At 42.5% G+C, this 21,186-nt stretch overlaps 1 protein-coding gene across 1 annotated transcript in view; it reads right to left on the bottom strand.

Moving 5' to 3' along the window:
- Positions 1-19,422, bottom strand: part of foxo6b (forkhead box O6 b) — a 38,381-nt gene extending 18,959 nt beyond the window's left edge. Inside the window, exon 1 of the mRNA XM_065471491.1 lies at positions 18,063-19,422. Coding sequence (XP_065327563.1) covers positions 18,063-18,560 — 498 coding nt within the window. The 5' untranslated portion in view covers positions 18,561-19,422. The remainder of the gene's footprint in view (positions 1-18,062) is intronic.
- Between the last annotated feature and the right edge of the window lie 1,764 nt (positions 19,423-21,186).

Raw genomic sequence — 21,186 nt, 5'->3', positions numbered from 1 at the left:
AAATTCCGATACATAATCTCCAGTTCAGCACCAATACAAGCACAGCTCCTCTCGTGCTAAACATGAACTCTTGAACCACGACTAACGCAGCTGCTGAAAGGCTTATCATGTCAAACCTTCACCATGTTTCTAACATAACAGAAGTGTTCCCATCTCTACTTATATCACATTATTTATATTATTTTATAATCTTTTGTCCCCAGGTGAGATAAAAGTGTACTACTGTGGGAATTCCACTGAAATGTGCTGCTTTCTATTCAGTATAATTCAGTCAGTCGGTCATGGCAGATGGCTTCAGTAGAATTCAAGTCACGTCAAAATACAAAATAAAAAACATCAAAACTACATGAAAACAGCCAAAGGGAGGCGAGAACCCACTGTACTACCAGTGCCAGTCCAGGACTGGGTAAATGGGAAGGACTGCATCACAGAGGCTGTCTGGCATAACATTCTGGTCAAGCCAAACATGAAAAGGATAAAGAATGAGATTTACATATGAGATCAGTCAGGGTTAACAACAGCCGCCTTTACCAGTGGAAACTGTGCTACTATTGGCCAAAGACAATGGAAGAGGAGAGTGACGAGGCAATAAGAGAGAAGGAAGGAAGGCTTGTGGAGATGTGAGTAAGGGAGGTAGATGTATCGTGTGAGGGGGAGATGGAATGGAAGCAAGACCAGGAGCATCAGGGGTGGAGTCAAGCTGTTCTCCAAGGTGTAGACAGGAGGAGAAACTGGGACGTGTAATCTTGAAGGAATTACTAATCTTACTATGTCAAGTAATATTGTGCAGGTGATGAAAAATGGCTGTGCTGCATACATAGGATGGAGGAACATAGGGTAACATATAAGAGTGGAGGAAGTTGCACATAGTTTCACTACATCTTTGGCAGAAGGTATGTTCTGGAAGAGGAGACTGAAAGGTGGGGACAGGGGATGTATCTAGGTGTGGTACATCTAGCTGTCAGATAGTAGTCTGACTTTTAGACATCAGGAGGAGGAAAAGGGGAAAACAGGCTGTAGGTGGCAGGGAAGAGTTACTAGATGACTGGGAACGGACACCTGTAGAAACTGCCAAGATGTTTTTGGTGTATCCTCCAGAGGGAAGGAAAGCAGACAGGGAGACCTGGTCGTGGAAGAGGAAATACAAGGAAGTGCTCAAAGGAAGAGGTTAAAAGAAAAAGTGTGATAGTCAAGAGTTAACTGGTCGTGGCAGATGGCCGCCCCTCGCTGAGCCTGACTCTGCTGGCAGTTCCTTCCTGTTAAAAGGGAGTTCTTTCTCCCCACAGTTGACAAATGCTTGCTCACAGGGCCTCAGCTCATTGTTGGGGTTTCTCTGTATTATTGTGGGGTCTTTGCCATACAATATAAAGTGCCTTGAAGTGACTGTTGTTGTGATTTGGAGCTTTAAAATACAATTTAACTGATAAAAATAAATTAAAATCCAAAATATTTAATATAAAAGTTTAATTGAATTGAACTGACAGTGGTGAGGTGTACAGTAGGAGTGACAGATCAGTTGAAGGCGGGGGTGCCATTACATCAAGGATCAGCTCTGAGCTGCCTCTGGTTGGCTATGGTGATGGAAAGGTAGACAGACGACGTGGTCTCCATGAAGCATGATGTTTGCAGTTAACGTTGTGATCTGCAGTAAGAACAGAAAGCAGGTGGAAGTCTGGAGAGGTAAAGGTACGCACAGGAGAGAGGAGGGAAGATCGTCAGTGAGGTCAGGTGGAAAGGTGAACATGACACGAAAAGTATTATTGAATTATTGCAGCACCTTGAGGAGACTGATTTGGGGCTAAATTATTATTTAATAATAATATTATTAAATGTTATTATTATTATTATTATTATTTAATAATATTATTTAATAATAATATTATAAATTATTATTATTATTATTATTATTATTATCATTATTAAAACTGAATTTAACTGAGAAGAGAGAGTGAAGGTACATGAGTTAAAATCTGTAGGGTCACCATGCAAAACAATGGAAAGTGCACAAGAGAGGTGATGGCGAGTGGGTGGGGAATAATGGGGTAATATGTGATAGAAGAAGACTTTACAAGATGGTAATGAGATCTGTTATTCATACAGCGCCAAATCACAACAACAGCAACCTCAAGGTGCTTTATACTGTAAGGTCGACCCTACAATAACACATAGGACCTCTGTGAGAGTAGAGTTCAGGTAGCTGCTCTGCTCTGTGTTGGCACAAGGCAGTGAAGAAGACAACAATGGGTGAATTATATCCTTTAAGTTCAACCACAGCACTTTCAGAAAGACATCTACTGTGATGAAGTCTACTCGCCACTGCTGTGGGATCCATGAGGATGGAATGAGAAATCAAAGGAAAAGCTCAGGTTGGGCTTTTTGGAAAGCTGAACCTGAGCTGAACCTGTCTTACGCTGCTAACCTCTGTCTGCAAGGTCGAGATGATCTGGACATTTCCAGAGGAGGGACAAAGGATACAATGGACAAAGCATGTTGAATATGAGACTGGCAGGCAGGAGGAACAGAGGAAGACCTCAGAGGATGTGGTGAAGGAATACATGCAGAGGGTTGGTGTGACGGGACACGATGCTGGGATAGGGTGTAGGCAGATGATCCACTGCGATGTCCCATAAGAGGATAAGATCATTTGAAAATGTGTGGATGGCAAGTCAGCTGCACAATGAGCATTGAGTATGTGTGTGGATAACATACACATGCTCTGTGGTCTGTGTGTTGTCATGTGCTCTACATGTATATCTGCTGGCATGTAACTGAACACATGGGCTTGATTAGTTAATGTAGATCCATCGATCTCACCGTGAGCACTTATTCAAGTTGGCGTGCATATGCACGTGTGTCACACATGCACAGCAGATATGCAGCATTGTGATGTGCAGGAGTTCATTTCTCGTTTTGTGTGTGTGTGTGTGTGTGTGTGTGTGTGTGCGTGCGTGTGTGTGTGTGTGTGCGCGCGTGTGTGTGTGTGTGTGTGTGTGTGTGTGTGTGTGTGTGTGTGTGTGTGTGTGTGTGTGTGTGTGTGTGTGAGAAGGGGAGCAAGGCGAGCAGATTTCCACATGAGTGGGGCTGTCAGTAGGCATCAGTCAACTAGGCAGCGACAGGCGGAGCAGATCATTAGCAGAGACAGAGAGGGGAAAGTGAAGGAAAATGGAGAAGAGAGAGCGCAGGGAGGGAAGGCCTCAGTGTTATGTCTTCAATATCCATCGTGCAAGAATTACACAAACAGACCTGAGCACTGCTCAGTCACGCAACCGCATCAGTACGCCGCCATCCCCTAACTGCCCGCCTATCAGCTCCAGTACTCAAAGCTTAAACTGACATCACATCTGTCAATATCTCCGGGGCGAAGCTGCACATTGACAGCATTTAAGACGATGCTAATCAATCCATAACGATACGTTTTCTTGCAAGCTATTGTGAGCATTTTGTAAAATTTGACCCAATAATCTCAATAATCTAACCCATTGTGTTGTGTGAAGCCTTAACTTCCCTGAAACAGATTTAATTCTATGTAATAAGCAAGCAGTGATGCTTGATGCTTTTTTAGCAGTATAGTAAATGTATTATCATCAAGCTCTCATTTTAATGTAACCTTATTCAACACCACAGCCAATTAACAACACGGCACAAAGTCGTCAGTGATGCTATAAAACAACCTGCCACAAAGTGACTGCTTTAAAGACACCTGAAAAAACCACGTATGATGTTTAGTGCAGACATATTTCAGCAGACTCATTAGCTATCCATTAACAGCATCCTAAAGAGATGGGAAATGAAAGCTGCTGGTGTGATCTCATCAATGTAAAATGAGAATCAGTTATGATACATCCTTAATCAAAAAGGAAAAAAAAGGAGGGTGCTAACAAATACACTATCACCTCGGGGATGTGTTAACCCACACCTAGCATCCTGGTGACGCCCTGTTGCTAACTCTGACAGCGCAAGTCTAAATGTTTGTATTTCCCATCATCTTATCTAACCAGTAATTATTTATCCTCTGCTGTTAAGTGCAAAGGAAAACCTTGTTTAATCCCCTGCTCTCCTACATATCACCAGTTTTGCATTTTGTCCTTTTATCGTTCGCCGGCTGGACCCATAACTTAAACTTTAGCGTTACATCTTGTGGTGACCACCTTCTACTCAAAAGTAGAGCAGAGTTAGAAGTTAGCAGGAAGTTAGCTCGCTAGTTTCCACCAGTGTTGCCAACTTAGCGACTTTGTTGCTATATTTAGCGAGTTTTCAGACCCCATTAGTGACTTTTTTTCTAAAAAGCGACTAGCGACCAATCTGGCGACTTTTTCTGGTGTTATTGGAGACTTATTTATGGCGACTTTTTGGCGTGAAAGCGCGTATCGCTCTTACTCTCAATAAGCAGCGGTGCTGCCGTGGGCACCTCAACCGTGCCAAAGCGCTCACAGGCGGAGGATAGTCCTCCCCAGCTGCTATCAGGGCAGGAGATGTTCACACCTATGCGTCCAAACTGCAAATTAATCGCGCAGGAGCGAAGCCGCTGCTCCCGCACTGACTGTAACGCAGTCAGTTCTTCTTTTACTCTTATGTTGTTTTGTGGACCACAAGGTTTAAAACTACTAATAAACACACACACACAAAGTAACTGCACCAGAGTGCCTATTTCGGGTCACTTTTGCCGGTCCAGGCCCGGATAAAGGAGTAGGGTTGGACATTAAAAAACAATAATTGCTAAAAGAAATTTAATTTGTAGTTCTAAATAAATTCTAAATGCATTTAAGACGTTCTTTACTGACTTTATCTCTCTTCCATGATGTTATTTCTCTCTCCAACAACATAGGTTACAATTACATTAGCATGACCAATTATGCAAATTAGGCGATGACGTCATTTAGCGACTTCTAGCGACTTTTAGGACAGCCAATAGCGATTTTCCTTACTGAGGAGTTGGCAACACTGGTTTCCACCTAAGCATGATATAGCATGTTCTGACTGAGAGATTTCTAAATAATTCAAACGTACAGCTCTGCTATCACTTCCAACATAAATGAAGACAGAAAACTAAACAGCAGTGACGTTTGTAGGGTTACTGAAGTTGGGCTAGCTGGTATATAATGATGTGCTACGTGACTGCTAGCGACACAGCTATGTTAGCATAACATAAACACAGTGAAGCTGTGAAACGTTTTTTCCACTCGATAAAAGTTATCGTGAGGGTTCCTGATGGTTAGAGACAAATGCAATCGCATGGCAGGATGCTGTAAACGGACCAAACTTCAGTCAGGAGAACAACTGAGATAATCCATCCACAATATGAGGTTAGTCATTAATATACTGCTGCATGGGCTGGGCTGGAGTTACATCGTAAGGTTTAAAAACTGAGCTTTAAAATGAACAGCGGTAATAAAAACTGAGAGAGGCCGACAGTGATCACTGACTGCTTTTAGGGGCTTGTTCAGAATAAATAGAGCATGATACAAAGCATGTTAAAAACAGAACAGCCTTAATAAACACACAGTAGTTTGGACCCAGAAGCAGGATTCATACGTCATCACTTAAAGACCGGATAGCTAGACTAAATAAAAAAGTTTGCACATGTGGTTTTTCTCAGCTTTAAAGATGGCTGTGATGCTTGCAGAGAAAACTAGTGTTAGCAACACACAGAAGCATGTTCAGAAGCTGGTATTAGCTTTGGGCTAAAGGCTAGAGTACAGCTCTTCTCTGGTAACAAGAAATTAATTTAATGGCCTTTAAGTAACTTTTTCGACTATTTCAAAGTGTACATCTATCAGATCTAACTTATAGGTGTCTTTTTATTTTGCTGTTAGCTTTACATTTGCTTCACTTTTGAGATGGCAGTAGTGAGAGATGATCATACATAAAGATGTCAAAACATTCTGCAGACCCTGTTATTGCAGCCATGGCTCAGTTCATGAAACTTTGCAAAGCAGTTTTTTCTGTTGAAAGCTAGGGAAAAATACTCAAAACTACGTCCTAAACAGGTAAATTGTATCAGAGTCTGCTGTGGATTTGAGTGCAGCTTCTTTGAAAGAGCAGGCTTTTAATCTTTGGCCAGCAGATCTGAATTTCTTTGCATGAGCTTGAAGCGACAGCAGGCACAGCAGAGACAGAGAAAGACGGGAGAGCGTCTGGATTAGACAGGAACCAGGAGGGAAAAACAGAGAGCCAGAAAGGGTGCGGGGTTCATCTGAGGCTAGCTGTCATCACGTGCAGCGTCAGCCATCACATGACCAGAATGCTAAATGCAGAGCTCGGAAACCTGACCTATTTTCATCAAACTGACACAGAAATCCACCGAGAGGCTGTCTTACGCCGCTAACCTCTGCCTGCCTCCTGGACCACCTCCAGCATGCCGTCACACACACTTTGCACATAGCATAATGTAAATCTGCTTAGCCTTGATTTTAAGCAGTTTAATGATATTTGAAGAATATTTTACAAAATGACAAGATCATAGATTTTTCTCACTCATCCCAGATTTTTCAGTTCACTTCAGTTTTATTTATATGGCACTAAATAACAACAGCAGTCACCTCAAGTATTGAAAGGCTTTTATTGCAATTTGACCAAATATGTCGTTGGACTGATGAATATTCAGCAGTGAAACCGTCCTCGTTTCAACCCATCTTTGTGCTGACAGCAGGTATTTAGCTCTTTCTCCACCTCGGCTCCGCCTGACATTGTTCACAGACACCTTCCCCAGAGCAGAAACTGTTCTAACAGACATTTTGCAAAGACAGTGGACAATTAATTCTGGTTAAAACACAGCAAATGATCCTGCTCTTAAGACACTAATGGCTTTAATTTTCAACAGGCTTTTATCAGCTATGATCAAAGTGCAATAACAGACATCTTTAATGAAAATGGATTCAATTGCCTGCAAATGAAAGTGAGTTGATTGATGGTGAACATCACCTCGCTGCGACTAAACTACACTGAGAACAATAATTATCACGGGTGAGTGATAGTACAGTAAAATGACAGAGTGGAGCTTTTTACTCTGCTGCTCTGTAACTATGGCAGGAGTGAATCTGCCTCACGAATGTCAGACTTTTCATCATCCGTCAGTACAAATGTGTTTCTTCTTCCTAAACCGAGTTCCTACAGTGCCAGAGACCACGTTACACCATCGGCCGTGGCATTTTGGAGAGACTTTTTTAGGTTTCCTCAACAAAGCAGTTTAGATTTTTTTTTAAAACAATAGTATTCATCTTATAGTCTTTTATTTAATGATGATAGAAACATGGCTGGATGAATTGCCATACTGGTCTCTTACCTACTTTAGGTCAGAGTTAAATATATATCTTTGAACTAAACAGCCTTCAACACCTGAGGATGGTTACAAACGGCTCTGATGATCCTTAATATTTCAAAATTGTTACTATTTTCAGGTCTATCACGTCTTGTTCAAAAGTCTAAAATGGCATTCATGCAACATTCAAGAAGTATGTAGTAGTAGGGAACTACTCCGATGACGGCATGACTTTCATTTTGGAATTCTTTTCCAACCAAGTCCAGAAATGACTCACAGCCAATGGTTGTTCATCTCTGACGGGTTTGATAGGGGACGTTTCTCCAGCCTGAAAAGCTGCACAGCCAGTTTGTCCCTCCTTTAAAAACATGAAACACACGTGTGGGAAACAACTTCATCTGGTTTAGCCAACAACGACAAAAAGACGCCGCACTCAGCGAATGTTCTGGATTTGAGTTGCATTAGTAACAGTTACAGTAATAAACACATTTAGCGTAATGGAATTCTTATTATTAATGTTTAATCCAGTTTTAAATGGAAAACTAAAGTTCCCCACTGTATGGATCTGTGACTTCGTTCCCTCCTTTGTCAAAGCAACGCTGAGGAGTCAAAACGACTACATGTAAGTGACATGTCATCACTGTATTGTGTTGATTGTACGTTCAGACCAAACTAATAGTGAGTGCAGTTCTTTAGGAGGATAGTAGGCATGTTTAAACTTAGCCAAGGTGCTTTTCATAATTCTGCTAACTATTGCAAGCTTTAATAAAAGTGTCATATGCAGACACTTGAATCACTGCAATAATTTCAGTATTTTCAGACAGCATACGTTCTCTAATTCAGCCTGCGTTTTAGCCTATTTCTGTCAGTACACCTATTAAGAAGGGCATATGTTGCTCTACATTTTTAGATTTAAAGGCCAGTCTATAGTTTCTGTGTCCAACGATAAACAGGTAATAAGTGTGGATTTTGATTTTTTAGCTTGTTTTCAGAACATCTACATAAAATGTTGTGTTTCAGTGCAGCTATGTTTCAGACGTGGGAGCCCTGTCCTGAATGTAATTATTATAACTTGTTGAATTTTCAGCCATTTTTCAATTGGCAGTTTTCTGATTTCCCATAAGTCCTCCTGACTTGCTCCTTCCACACCGGCAAACAGGCGCAGTGCCCTCATGCTCCAGGTTCAGTTATAGAAGCCAAGACAAGGGCCTTCTGCTGCCCGGTCCATACAAGATACTCAGTTTACATGTGGAAAAAGGTTTTTTTCCTCCTTTCTTTGTGCAGTTAGGGAAAGGAGAAATCTATGATAATAGTTAAATGAGAAACAATCACAAATACATATGTACAGTCATGTGAACACAATATACAGATAACTGTAGGAATGATAGGAAGAGCACATTTTCTCTTCTGGTTTCCGGCACGGTCGGGCGGTGACAGCAGCAACCACTCCAAAGGAAGCTTTCATTTTCTATCTGTCTCTAGGAAATTGTCATCCACCTGGGATCTACACATACATATTCTCTTACCCTAACCCAGAGGTGTTGAACTCCAGGCCTCGAGGGCCGGTGTCCTGCGGGTTTTAGATGTGTCAGCTTATTTAAATGGGTAAATGACTTCCTCAACATGTCTTGAAGTTCTCCAGAGGCCTGGTAATGAACTAATCACTAGATTCAGGTGTGTTGACCCAGGGTGAGCTCTAAAACCTGCAGGACATTGGCCCTCAAGGCCTGGAGTTGGACACCCCTGCCCTAACCCAATACCCAACTTCTCACTGTGGCTGTAGCAGGCAATCTACTAATGGGAAGGTTGCTGGTTGGATCCCCGGCTGCTCTGGTCTACATGCCAAATATCCTTGGGCAAGATATTGACCCCAAGTTGCTCTCGGTTGCATCCATTGATGTATGAATGTAGATAGAAAGCGCTTGTATGGGTGAATGAGGCACTCTGAGGTAGCGTATATAAGAACCAGTCCAAATGTGTTCTGTGGGACTGGACTGACATGCAGGTAGAACAGAAATTCTTCAGCGCTTCTGGAAATTTGTGGTGGAGACACTGTGATCCAAGTTCTCCAGTGTGGTGCTGAGAGCTCCACTCTCCAGCAGCATTAATCACAAGCCCGCTGTCCCCCGACTGATTACCTCCCATCAATCTCAGTTTGCCGAGCCCTCGAACAGGAGAAAGCCTTCACGAAGATCTGATTAAAAATGTAACTGACTCATAACAGGAGCACACGACCGGCCTCTGAGTCGATGCTCTGTGACAGAACAAAGGCGAGAGCGAGACTTATCTGCTCATCTCCAAATGTACGTTCATGTGATTACGCAGAGATCCAGGTCTGATCCCACTGAGGAGACCTGCTGCAACTGGGAGGTCTGGAAGAGAACCAGTGGAGGTCTGTCGGCGTGCGTGCATCAGTGTGTGGTACTGCAGACAGGAGGGGGAGTGACTTTGAGAGTGTCTGAGAGGCACATCCTGCCTGCAATTAAGGTGGAATCAGAGAGAGATCTGTGCTGCCTTGATAATGAGCCTCATCTGAATTATTAACTAGAGCTGTACCCCCTGGACCTGGACTCCCATCAGCCCCAGCCACACCACAACAACAGCAGATGCACACATGTACACACACAAAATCTTCAGATCCATACAAACCTCTATTAAATCCATTTCGGCATGTGCAGGAACTCCAAACTAATCCCATTTGCAAAGAAAATAAGGGCAACACATTACTTGGAGTGGTCCTCGTAAGGCATTATGAGGCATCAAAAGCTCTTATAAACTGAGTGCATAATGATTTATTAAAATTGGTGCATAGTATAATGAGTACAATATGCAGAAAGTTGGGGTGAATACTTTATGAGGCAACTCTCTCATTAATCACATTAAAATTTAGTTCAATTTCAGATGCATGATTACATTAGAACGTTTTCTCGGTGATTCCAGTGGGATCGTAATCAGTTTGATGCTGCTGTGAACTGATGGACTGACTGCACACTAGCACCCTGTATTATGTTTCGCTATGATGGTAAACCTAAAACTGGTTTTAGTTTTTAACGTCATTATGGGATAATTCACCAACTGGCTGGAAATTTCCTGTCGTTTTCATACAGCTGGGAGTGTTTTAGCGTCTTAATATAGAGCTCTTCGTGTCACATTTTCCTCAACATTTCAAAAAAGAAAAATGTCATTTTGTAATAAACAGAGGAACATTGCACCGTTTATTAACAGTGCATATACACAGATCTGTGTATAGATCACACATCAGCAGTTTGCCAACATTTTCTTACCTTAATTGGTTTGTATGAAAATTAGAAATTCCAAAAATTTGAAGTCCTGATGACCAAATGAAGCCCTGGCTGAAAATTGAAATACATCTTTAATATGAATACTACTACTACTAATTATACTTATTATTGCTTTTTGGTGATTGTTTACAGCTGTCTAAGCATCGTGAGACACGTGCCTGGAATCAGAACCGTAAAACAATTTAAAAACCAAAACGATTAAATAACATGTAAAAATATAAAAACAAATACTATATTTAATACTAAATATATTCCAGTATTTCTTGTGTTATCTTGAATTATTTGATCTTTTATTAAAAATCCTGTGTGTTGTCTCCACTGTCCCACAGATGCTGGAGGATGAGGAGGGTTTCTTTGTTTTGTTGTCCCTCACCCGTTTTCTTCTTTTCTTGTAGTCTCTTTGTCATTTTTCATATCAACTGTGATTGAGATTTTTTTTCCTTGAGCCATGGTGACTTTTTATTTTTTTATTTAAAATGATCAATCAAACACTTTGGAAAGTGGCCCCTCTCCTGGTTTCCTCTGTGGACCTCCAACACTGTTATTTAAGTTTCTCCAGTGTGATATTTTCCTGTGTTTTTGCTTTTGTGGTGAAGCCTTCTCTCTCAAATTATCATCAACCACAAAAGAACAAAATTATTCAGCACACGTGCGTGATAAATCTGATAAATCTAATAAATCTGATAAATTTGATAAATCTGACAGTGATTCTGAGTGGGAACTATTTTTTTCCCCACACATGTGTTAGTAAATCAGGCACATTGTCTCGATGTTTGCAAGAAAATGTCACAAACTGATCCAGCTCCAGATCTCCTTCTGGATCTGAACACTTGATTCGTGCAGGAGGAGTAACAGTTAAAGAGTAACAGTTAAAGAGTAACAGTTAAAGAGTAACAGTTAAAGAGTAACATTTAAAGAGTAACAGTTAAAGAGTAACAGTTAAAGAGTAACATTTAAAGAGTAACAGTTAAAGAGTAACAGTTAAAGAGTAACATTTAGAGAGTAACAGTTAAAGAGTAACAGTTAAAGAGTAACATTTAAAGAGTAACAGTTAAAGAGTAACATTTAAAGAGTAACATTTAAAGAGTAACAGTTAAAGAGTAACAGTTAAAGAGTAACATTTAGAGAGTAACAGTTAAAGAGTAACAGTTAAAGAGTAACATTTAAAGAGTAACAGTTAAAGAGTAACATTTAAAGAGTAACATTTAAAGAGTAACAGTTAAAGAGTAACATTTAAAGAGTAACAGTTAAAGAGTTACACTTTCCTGTTCTTAATTTTCCTCTGATTTTCCTGCCACCCAGGCAGCCGTTGCTCTGCTATTGAAAAACCAGTGCTTTATTTTCCAAGCACCCATGTTTGTATCGGGTCATCAAGCCAGACGGCTGCTGTCCTTATGATAATACATAGACATTAATGGCTGTCTGGAGTGCTAGACATTATAAATGTGGAGATGAATGATCTTCACTGGACTAACTTTCCTTAGTAGCACTCAGGGTACATTTACATCTATTTAAATGAAGATGTATTAATGAACAGATATAACTTTTTTATTGACTCAAGTCACCATCATCATTATTATTGTTATTTAATGTATTTTAATTATGGGATGACCTGAAATGTCTGTCCTGCATTAACTATGTCATCAAGACTTGATAACAAGTGGAACAAATGGCTTTACAAAGCTAAACCTTACTGCTATCATGCAAGAGAAGCTTTGCATGAGGCACATGTGTAAGTTATATGACTGAGTCTCATATCATTAAACCAATGGAAACCAGCAGGAAGGTGAAAAAGGTCAGAACAATCGTAACAACACATGAACTGAAAACAATGGCTGCCTGCAGCAGCAGATGATGATATATAACCACATTTCAAAAATGCAGCAGCATTGATGAAAGTAGCTAAAGTGAGTAAAATCTCTTGGGGAAATCTTCTAAGGTATTGTTAGTAACGCCCCGACTTTACACGCTGCTGTTATCGGACTGTTGCCTGGCGAGGCCTCTGCTCATCATCTGAGCCAGAAACTGGAACATTCTGAAGGTCTGGTAGACAACACAGGGAATGTGTACTGGGTCTGCATTTTACGACACCACCAGGCATGATTCCCAAGATCCGCCTGCCTCGCTGACTGTTCTGTGTCTGGACTCTGTTTTCTCTCTGGAATTTCTGTCTGAAGACAGTTCCTTAACAATTTATTCCAGCTGATTGAAGTGTGAGGGCTGAGAGCAAGAATATTATGTGCTATTCCAACCACTATGACTCATTTAGGCAGTGAACACCCCGCCTCCACTGCTGGTGCATCCCTTGTTTACATCCCAGTCCTTCTCCAGATTGAAGCGATATCTACTCAGATGCCTTTTGTAGAAACTGACAAGGCAAATGATCCCCTTGGACCAAAATCAGCCTCCTTCCCATTCAGGCCCTCACCAGCTCTTCCCAACTGTTTTCTCTCCATTCACAAGACTGATCAGATGAGTTTACCACAGTCTCAGACTCAACCACCAACCCCCCTCGCCTTCCAAATTCCTCTTCTCGTTCCACGCCCCCAGTTAACCCAGCCCCAGGCCTGCCAACTCCAGAGCTGCCTCTCCTTCTGCTGTGCCTTTGTGATAATAACAATAACTGTGTAGTGGTGCAGAGGGCTTTCTGTTGAGCTAGCGCCAGGCCGGCTGGCACGGGGAACCCTCTAAGCTTGTTTCACCATCTCCAACCAATTCCCCTCTGTCTGGGCTGGCACTGGAGCATCACAGGCATTAAGGCTGCTATCAATGTGCTCAGCAGCAGGGGCCATCAGCACCACTCACGCACTCGCTCTATCTCTTCTCTTTCCACCTCTCTCTTCCTCTCCCACTCAATATGGAATCCAGTTCAAAAAAAGGCTTTATTGGCAAGACAAATAATACCTTGTTCTTCTCTCTTTTCTGCTTTCTCTTTCTCATCTCATCACCTTCTTGTCCTTCTCTATCACCCACGAGTGGATTCTCACCAGAACACGGTGACGTTCCTCAGCAAGTGCTTTATGATGCAGATTAGCGATAAAGATTCACTTTTCATCTAAAGTCAGATTGACTGTTTTAAGGCGGACATCATTTTGGATTAAAACTGATTTCCAGCAGGTGGAAATGCAGCCCAGAGGAAAGATTCGATGTATGTAATTTGCTTTCTTTTCTTGTCTGCAGGAGTTAAAACATCATTATCAATATTTTTGTTGTGAGTTCTCTCATACGTCACCGTGTTAAAGTTTTTCAGTTTAATCTGTGTTACTGGAAGGTCACTCGAATAAGCCGTAAAATTCCTCCTTGCCTAATGATCCTCTTGTCTACGTGCTTTCAGACAGGATGCTGCATATGGATGGATGACACGATCGTGAGCTACTTTATTAGTTACAGTCTAAAGCAATCCAGGTTTGCCTCATTTTATCAAACACTGTGTTCATTTTTAGCACAACTGAAAAGATTTTGCTTTGGTGTTGACGGCATGGGCTGGAATTTGTTTTTAAAAAATATATATATATTCTGTTAATATGTAAATAAAAAGAGCCAAACAATACGATTCCACCTTACAGTCGTCCCCAGTGACAAAAATCTAAGATACGTATATCTTCATATTCACTAGCTGGGCCCACATCCTCATTTTTGGTTTGACAGCGTTTTAGTAGGTAAAGGTGAACGCTTGGACATGAATTGAGCTGCAGTTTGGGGAAGGCCTCGAAGGGGACTGGTGACGGCTCCCGGGCCTGGCAGATCCCCGTGTACTAAATAGAAGAGAAGAAGTTAAAGAATTGAAAACAAGGAGGGAGGGTGGGGCACGTAAACGAAAATGAACAGCTTGCAAAACTGGGGGAATGTATATAGATGAGAACCGGAAGGAGCATGTTTGGCGGCGTGGTCCCGCTCCTAAAATTCCGATACATAATCTCCAATTTTCATCAAAGACTGAAAGATACGAGCTGAGGAGCTTAAACTGAAACAGAATCCAAATTGTGCTGTAACGGCTCATTTCAGATATATTTACATGTTAGTTACTGTTCTCGGCATCGTACTGTTCTACCCAACCATAACACTGGAAACACAACCCTGTGCTCAACCACACTGGTATAGTAAACAAACCTGACGCTTCCCCTACATCACGTCAGGTGTTTAGCAGAGCTACTCCAAAGATTTTTAGACTTTCTACACTCAGGTCAACAGATGTTTGTTCTAATTCAGAAGAACTGGAGCTTCTTCTAACATGAAAAGCATAAATATAACTGCATTCCATTTCAAATAACTAGTCCTAGTACTAGTTATTCTGTGCAACCTGCTTGGCTTTGGTGAAACTTTGTGAGGATTTTTAAAATGTGTCTCATCAGGTTCAGATCTGTTCTAAACACGTATTTGATTTGCATTCATGTGTAGATTGCTGGGAAAATATGCCTCCCCTAAACTGAGTTCACTAATGAAACTCTACGGTTGTTCTGGTGCTGAATATACCAACGGAAAGAAACACTATAAAACAGGGCCAGTCTCTCATGAGAGACAGAAAACAAAAATTAATACTTAATAAATTGCTGCTTGTCTTGTGTTCATGTCATTTTATCGCAGTCTGATTACCACAGGCATACACCCACAATGAACCTCTAACATGCTTCTTCGTAAAGCCTTCAGGTAGAGTCAGATCGTTGCTGCCTACCTGCCTGCCTGCTGCCCAATCTGTGTGCAGTACAGCCTGCAGACAGGCCACAGCTCAGCACATCCATTCCCACGCAGAGACACTTGTGAAATGAACATAACAGTGTGTGTGTGTGTGTGTGTGTGTGTGTGTGTGTGTGCGTGTGAGACAGCGAGAACGCACCCCCCCCCCCCCCCCCCCCCGTCACCACCAGCAGCACCGAAACCACCCACAGAACTGAACTCACTTCATACAGCCAAACACAGCCTCCCACCTCAGAGCCAATAACAAACATGGCTGAAACACTTGACCACAATTACTGAGCCACAGTCAGAGAAATCCATACATAGTCAGCAATGCAACCCTGCTGCCACACACACACGGCCTCTGTGTGTGTGTGTGTGTGTGTGTGTGTGTGTGTGTGTGTGTGTGTGTGTGTGTGTGTGTGTGTGTGTGTGTGTGTGTGACAGCAATCAAAGAAATCCACATAAGTATCATTGGAGACAAGCAGTGTGTGAAAGCATCTGATTGGCTGCTGTGGCCTTAGCACTTCACACTTAAACGAGTGAGTGACACCTCAACAGTGTTTGTCTGAAGGGTGCACGGGAAGCTGCTGGCCTAGATATGGAGACACAGCCCAGTGGCAGGACTGAGCAGCAGCTCTCAGACGCGATTACACAACAGCTCTTAAAGACTTCTTTTAGTAGCAAGACTTTGATTGGATCGTATTTCCTTCCCACTCGTCCCATTCATCCAGCCAGTCATATACTCCCAAGCCCCAACCCCTCAGTGTGAGGGTGTACACATATTCTACTGAAATGTCAGTGCCTGCGTACGTTTTTATGTATTATATACCTATAAACACACTGTGTTATAAATTTCATTGAAGCAGTGTGCATGTCTCTCTCTTACTCTCTTTTGTTGATGAGACTTATTGTGATTGAATTAAGTTGTTGTTTTCACGCAGGACTTGGAGTCCCTCTCTGCACCAATCACCTATCTTGCCACACCGGCCAATCAAAACCTCCAAACAAAGCTTCAGTGGAGGTCAGCCAGGGATCACGCTGAGCATCCCCCGGTCAGCAACAAAAACAAGACCCAGGGAATTAAACCCTGTCATATCCAGTCTTGTTTATCATTGGTTTACGTTTCTTTGTTGTTGTTCTTTCACATTTTTACGTGGATTAATCTGCAACTCGGTTATGTTTCAGCTGGTATAGAGTTGAAGCTTGAAGGAAAAAGTAAGACAAATAAGAAGAAAGACGCTCACAAAAACATTGTAGGAATAGGATAAAATGGCAGCATAAGTGTCACAAACAGATTAATCCCACTATGACCCTGTTTCCTCTTCTTCTGCATGCTCGATACAGTATCCCCTGGGTGACCCACTAAAGCAAAAGCACCATGGCAACAAACCGCTGCTTTAAAAAGCATCCAAATTTCTCCTCCACCTGTTACAAATAAGACTGTCAATTGACTGTTACTGTTTTTCAGTTGTATATTATTAATGCAGCGCTGAGGGGGCTTTAAAGTTTATAAAGAAATCATTCTGGTGATGTCATAGTGATGTCATCAGAATTTTGTAAGAGTACACAGTAGAGATGTTTTCCGTTAGAGCCTTAACGATGACAGAAGAAAGTCTGTACGTCTCATCCTCTGTAGCTTTAATTATGAACTCTTTGATTTAAAAAATAAACTTCCGCTCGCTCGCTCTCTCTCGATCTATATCTGTATATCTACTGTGAGTCCCCAGTCTTTCTGTGGAGACTGTCATCATGTTTAATAAATACATCGTGTGTTTTCACGGCGCCTGTGAACCTGCAGTCAAGATGGGAGAACCTGAGGCCTCGTCCGTGTGTTTCACTTTTTAAAACGCTCATTAATTGCAGCACTGACCCTTGCATCCCACTGAGAGAACTCCCACTGAGACCATAAAACACGAGTGGAGACAGAGCAAATCAGGTCTCTAATGATACAAATGTTCTTGTTATTTACGATAAAATGCAGTTCCGTTACTTTTGTGTTTAATGTAACTTGAAGCCCACTTTGATGGTTTATTGACAGTCTCCTGTTGGTTTGTAAATACGAGAAACAGAATGACCCTCAACTTTGTCAAACAGTAGCTACGAAGGAAAAAGCCACAGTGTGAGGCGTGGAAACAAAAGACCAGTAATCCTAACACAGAATAGGTGATAACCTTAAGTAGATTACAGCTAGCAGTCTATGAGATTACCCTCGTATTAATTTGAATGATAATCTGTAGTTACATCTGTTTGCTGTGACACCCACTGTCATCATCTCTTGTTATTACCCTTTAAGCCCCTCTCCTTGTGCCATGCTTTCCCACAGCCTGTGCGTAACTCGGCGTGCGCGCAATGAATAGTAGGGGGCGGGGTGGCTCCAAAGGGTTTATCCCCGTCACGCAACCGACGGCATAGGTGACAGAAATCGGACAGGAGGCTCACTATGTCCCCGATGTGACCGTGGGGAAATACAAGCTTACGAGCGCAAATGCGTCACGGCTCGCCTACCCAGGAGGAACCGTGGAGAGGGGAGTTTAGGCTCCGTGTGGCTTCTCCTGTTTGCACACGCTGGAATTCCTGAATGCAATGAACCCAGTGAACCCTTATCCAGCCACGCTCATTGCCCCTGCTCACACACTGTACTGTGGAGTGACACGAGGACACGCCACTGACATAAATTGCTGGAACCAAGGGTCAATTATGTGGCTTTGAGATATGCAGGAAAGGGGGTGTGCTGCAGACACAGCTTGAGGCTAAACATAGTGTAGGCTAGTATTGCACTCAAACCTTTGCTGTGTGGTGTCAGAACATTCTTTCATGTGGCCTACCTTCCACCCGGCTGAACTGTTGCTGTCGCCTTTATCCTTAAAATAAGGAACAAAGCGAACCATCCAGTCGTATATCTGGGACAGGGTGAGCCTCTTCTCCGGGGCGCTCTCGATGGCACGGGTGATGAGATCTGCATACGACAGGTTTCCCCACGCGTTCCGTCGGGAGGACTTGGCTTTGCGTAGCTGGCCGGCCACGTCGAGGGCAGCCCCGGACATGCAGGCGGGAGCGGCCACGACCGGAGCCGGGGCGCCGGCCGGATGCTTGATCTCGGCCGGCGCGCCGCCTTTCCTCTCGCCCCGGCACGCCGGCACGTTGTACTGCTCCACTTTGACTGCCGCCAGGGCCAGACCTCGGCTCGCCTCCTCTCCCCCGGGGAAGTCTTCCGGACACGGCAGCGGCCAGGTGCACGACGGCGGCCGAGCGTGAGGCTCAAATTCCGAATCGATGTCAACCTGATGCACATCCACGCCGCTGTTCTCCATCATCATCAGCATGATCTCCCGCTGAATAGATGTCAAAACCGGGCAAGGTCACAGTAACAAAACGCGTGTCAGTGTTGACGTGACAGTGAGTGAAAATGCCCAAACTGTCCAAACGGGGGTAAAAAGATGTATTTGTACAGTTTCACACACAGGGATTATCAGCAGCTGTGTGGCATATTATCATTCTCCTCAGCGCAACAATGTGGCATCACATCAGGACAGATGAAGGTGTATCCAAGGCATCAAAAGCAGTATCAGTCTCTCTTCCATGTTAATTGCACAACACTGGCTGTGTGGCTGCATGCACAACCAAGTGACGGTCAAACATCCAGTAAAAAAGCCAGACACACTTGGAGAATGTCTCTGTTCGCGCTCCGGCTGCAGCAACAGTTGATCCTTGACAGACGAGGTCCAGAATTCTTATCAAACTCCCCCCAAATTAATTGACTTCAGATTTTTCTCCAGGCTCTGATCCCAGCTCTGCTGGCGCGTTTTGGCAGATTGGCCAGTGAAACATAGCCTATTTACTCCTTTAGAAATCAAAACAGGCTCTCATGAATCTTTCATGTGAAGCCGTAAATTTCCAGATGAGAGAAAAAAAGAAGCCTCTCGTGGGTTTGTTTGGGAGAATCCTCTGTCTCCTCTCCGCGCAACCTGACTCGGTGTGGTAGAGATTTCTACCTTTGTCTTCAGCTTTCCGTGCACATGTCACATGGGTACCGTCTCTCTGTCTGTTGCTCTGCCTTTATTCTACAAGTCTGTGTGTCTCTGAAGGCTCCAAGCCACTCAACTGTAGCCTGGAATAAAGTGGAATAAGTGCTGCTTCCATATAATTGGACGCCGCCTGGATCAAGTCACTCCCTCTAGAACAGGTTTCCAGAGAGGGAGGAGGGTGTGTGTGTGTGTGTGTGTGTGTGTGTGTGTGTGTGTGTGTGTGTGTGTGTGTGTGTGTGTGTGTGTGTGTGTGTGTGTGTGTGGTGAAATTCCCAACAATACTCTAAAAGCAACCCTTTCATACAGCAGACAAATTCATTTATAGACTTGTATTTTAAAATAGTCACATTTTTTCCTAATTAAAGAAAAAATTGAACTGACTGACTTGTTTCTAATCCCACTACAAAGTCCATCCATAAGAACAAGCCTGTCTAGAAACTTCTGCCAGGCTAATGTTTGAAAGTCTGACTGCCTCTTATTAGGAAAGCAAAACTAATAATTTACTACAAGAACACAAACTAGAACTGAAATCATACGTATAATTAATATTTTCTTCTATTTGTTTTGCATTATTATTTTTGTAGTTTCCTTCAGTGAAGTATCTGTATGGAACCTCCATCCAAAGGATGCATTTCTGGGTGTAAATGTTATGAACTGGTCCAGTTTAAACACAGTCTGAACAGAAGATAAAATACTGCGTTCACCTTGTAAAACACGGCTGATGTTCGTCTTTTACTGACAAAAACACAACCCTGAGATTGTTTTGCATTTTTTTTTAAATGTGGCTACAAGAACGATTGTGGCCATCTTGTTATTGTGTGATTAGTGTTGATTGGTTATAGTTAAAAGATTGTTATCAGTCTATGCTTGTTAATAGAATAATAGAACATAATGCAGAGAAAGATTAAACACCAAGGTTTGTGTTCGGTAATTAAATCCCTGCAGTAATTATAACAGCAGCAAAGGTTGTGTAGTATGTGCGTTTCATTACGCTAACATATCTGCTTGCCTTCTTTATTTGCATACTTTCCTCCCATCGTAGCTCCTCCCAGTGTGAACGTAAGAAAAGACGAATCTGTCCCATTATGTCAGTCTGGGACTTTTGGCTTTGCCGTGGCGTCAGTTTGCACAGGTCACAGAGGGGCTGTGGGAATACAGCCTACAGAGATGTACACGCAGCCAGTCCTCAAAAAGTCAAAGCATGCTGCCCAGTAGCAATACTGACACTAAGTGCAGGTATTAGTTAATTTGAACAGAACAAGGAATGATAGTGGAGATGACCACAGCGAGGAAGAAGCAGATGAAACATGAAATATCAGAAAACAACAGTACACAGTGGCTGCACTTGTTTTCAAGTCTCTACAAAGACTTTATTTATTCAGTCTTCAGTCTTCAGACCAACCACAGACGGCATCAAGATGATGAAGATATTTTGCTGTCATCTTGAAGCTTTGAGATCAGGAGGGTTTGAGACCAGAATATGATGAGCAACAGAGGAACCCACCCACTCCCAGAGGTCCTGGCAGAGGGTTATTCTGCCATAGACGTCCGCAGGATTAGGAGTCTTTCTGGATCCGGAGCTGGCTTTAGGTTTCAGACCCGGAAACTTTCATGCCGTCTATATGACCAATGTTAGCACCAACATAAACAAGCATGTTACTCTTGGTCTGTCTATTTATTTTTGGCACTGCAAGTGCCTGTACACAAAAAAACCCTGACTACTGCTCTGTGGGATGCTGGGACACTTTGCATTTTAATTTCATTGTATTTTCTACTGCGTTACATTTATCACATACAACAGTGCAAGAATCTTAAGATGTAACTGTGAGCTGTTATTTTATTATCTGTTAACCTCAGACACACAGTGTAAGAGCTGTTCTGATGCACTGTGTGTGGATCATCACCTGCATTTCCTCACAGTTTG

The sequence above is a fragment of the Pelmatolapia mariae genome, linkage group LG22 (assembly GCF_036321145.2).
Source record: "Pelmatolapia mariae isolate MD_Pm_ZW linkage group LG22, Pm_UMD_F_2, whole genome shotgun sequence".
NCBI lineage: Eukaryota > Metazoa > Chordata > Actinopteri > Cichliformes > Cichlidae > Pelmatolapia > Pelmatolapia mariae.
This window is presented reverse-complemented; position numbering and strand designations above follow the sequence as displayed.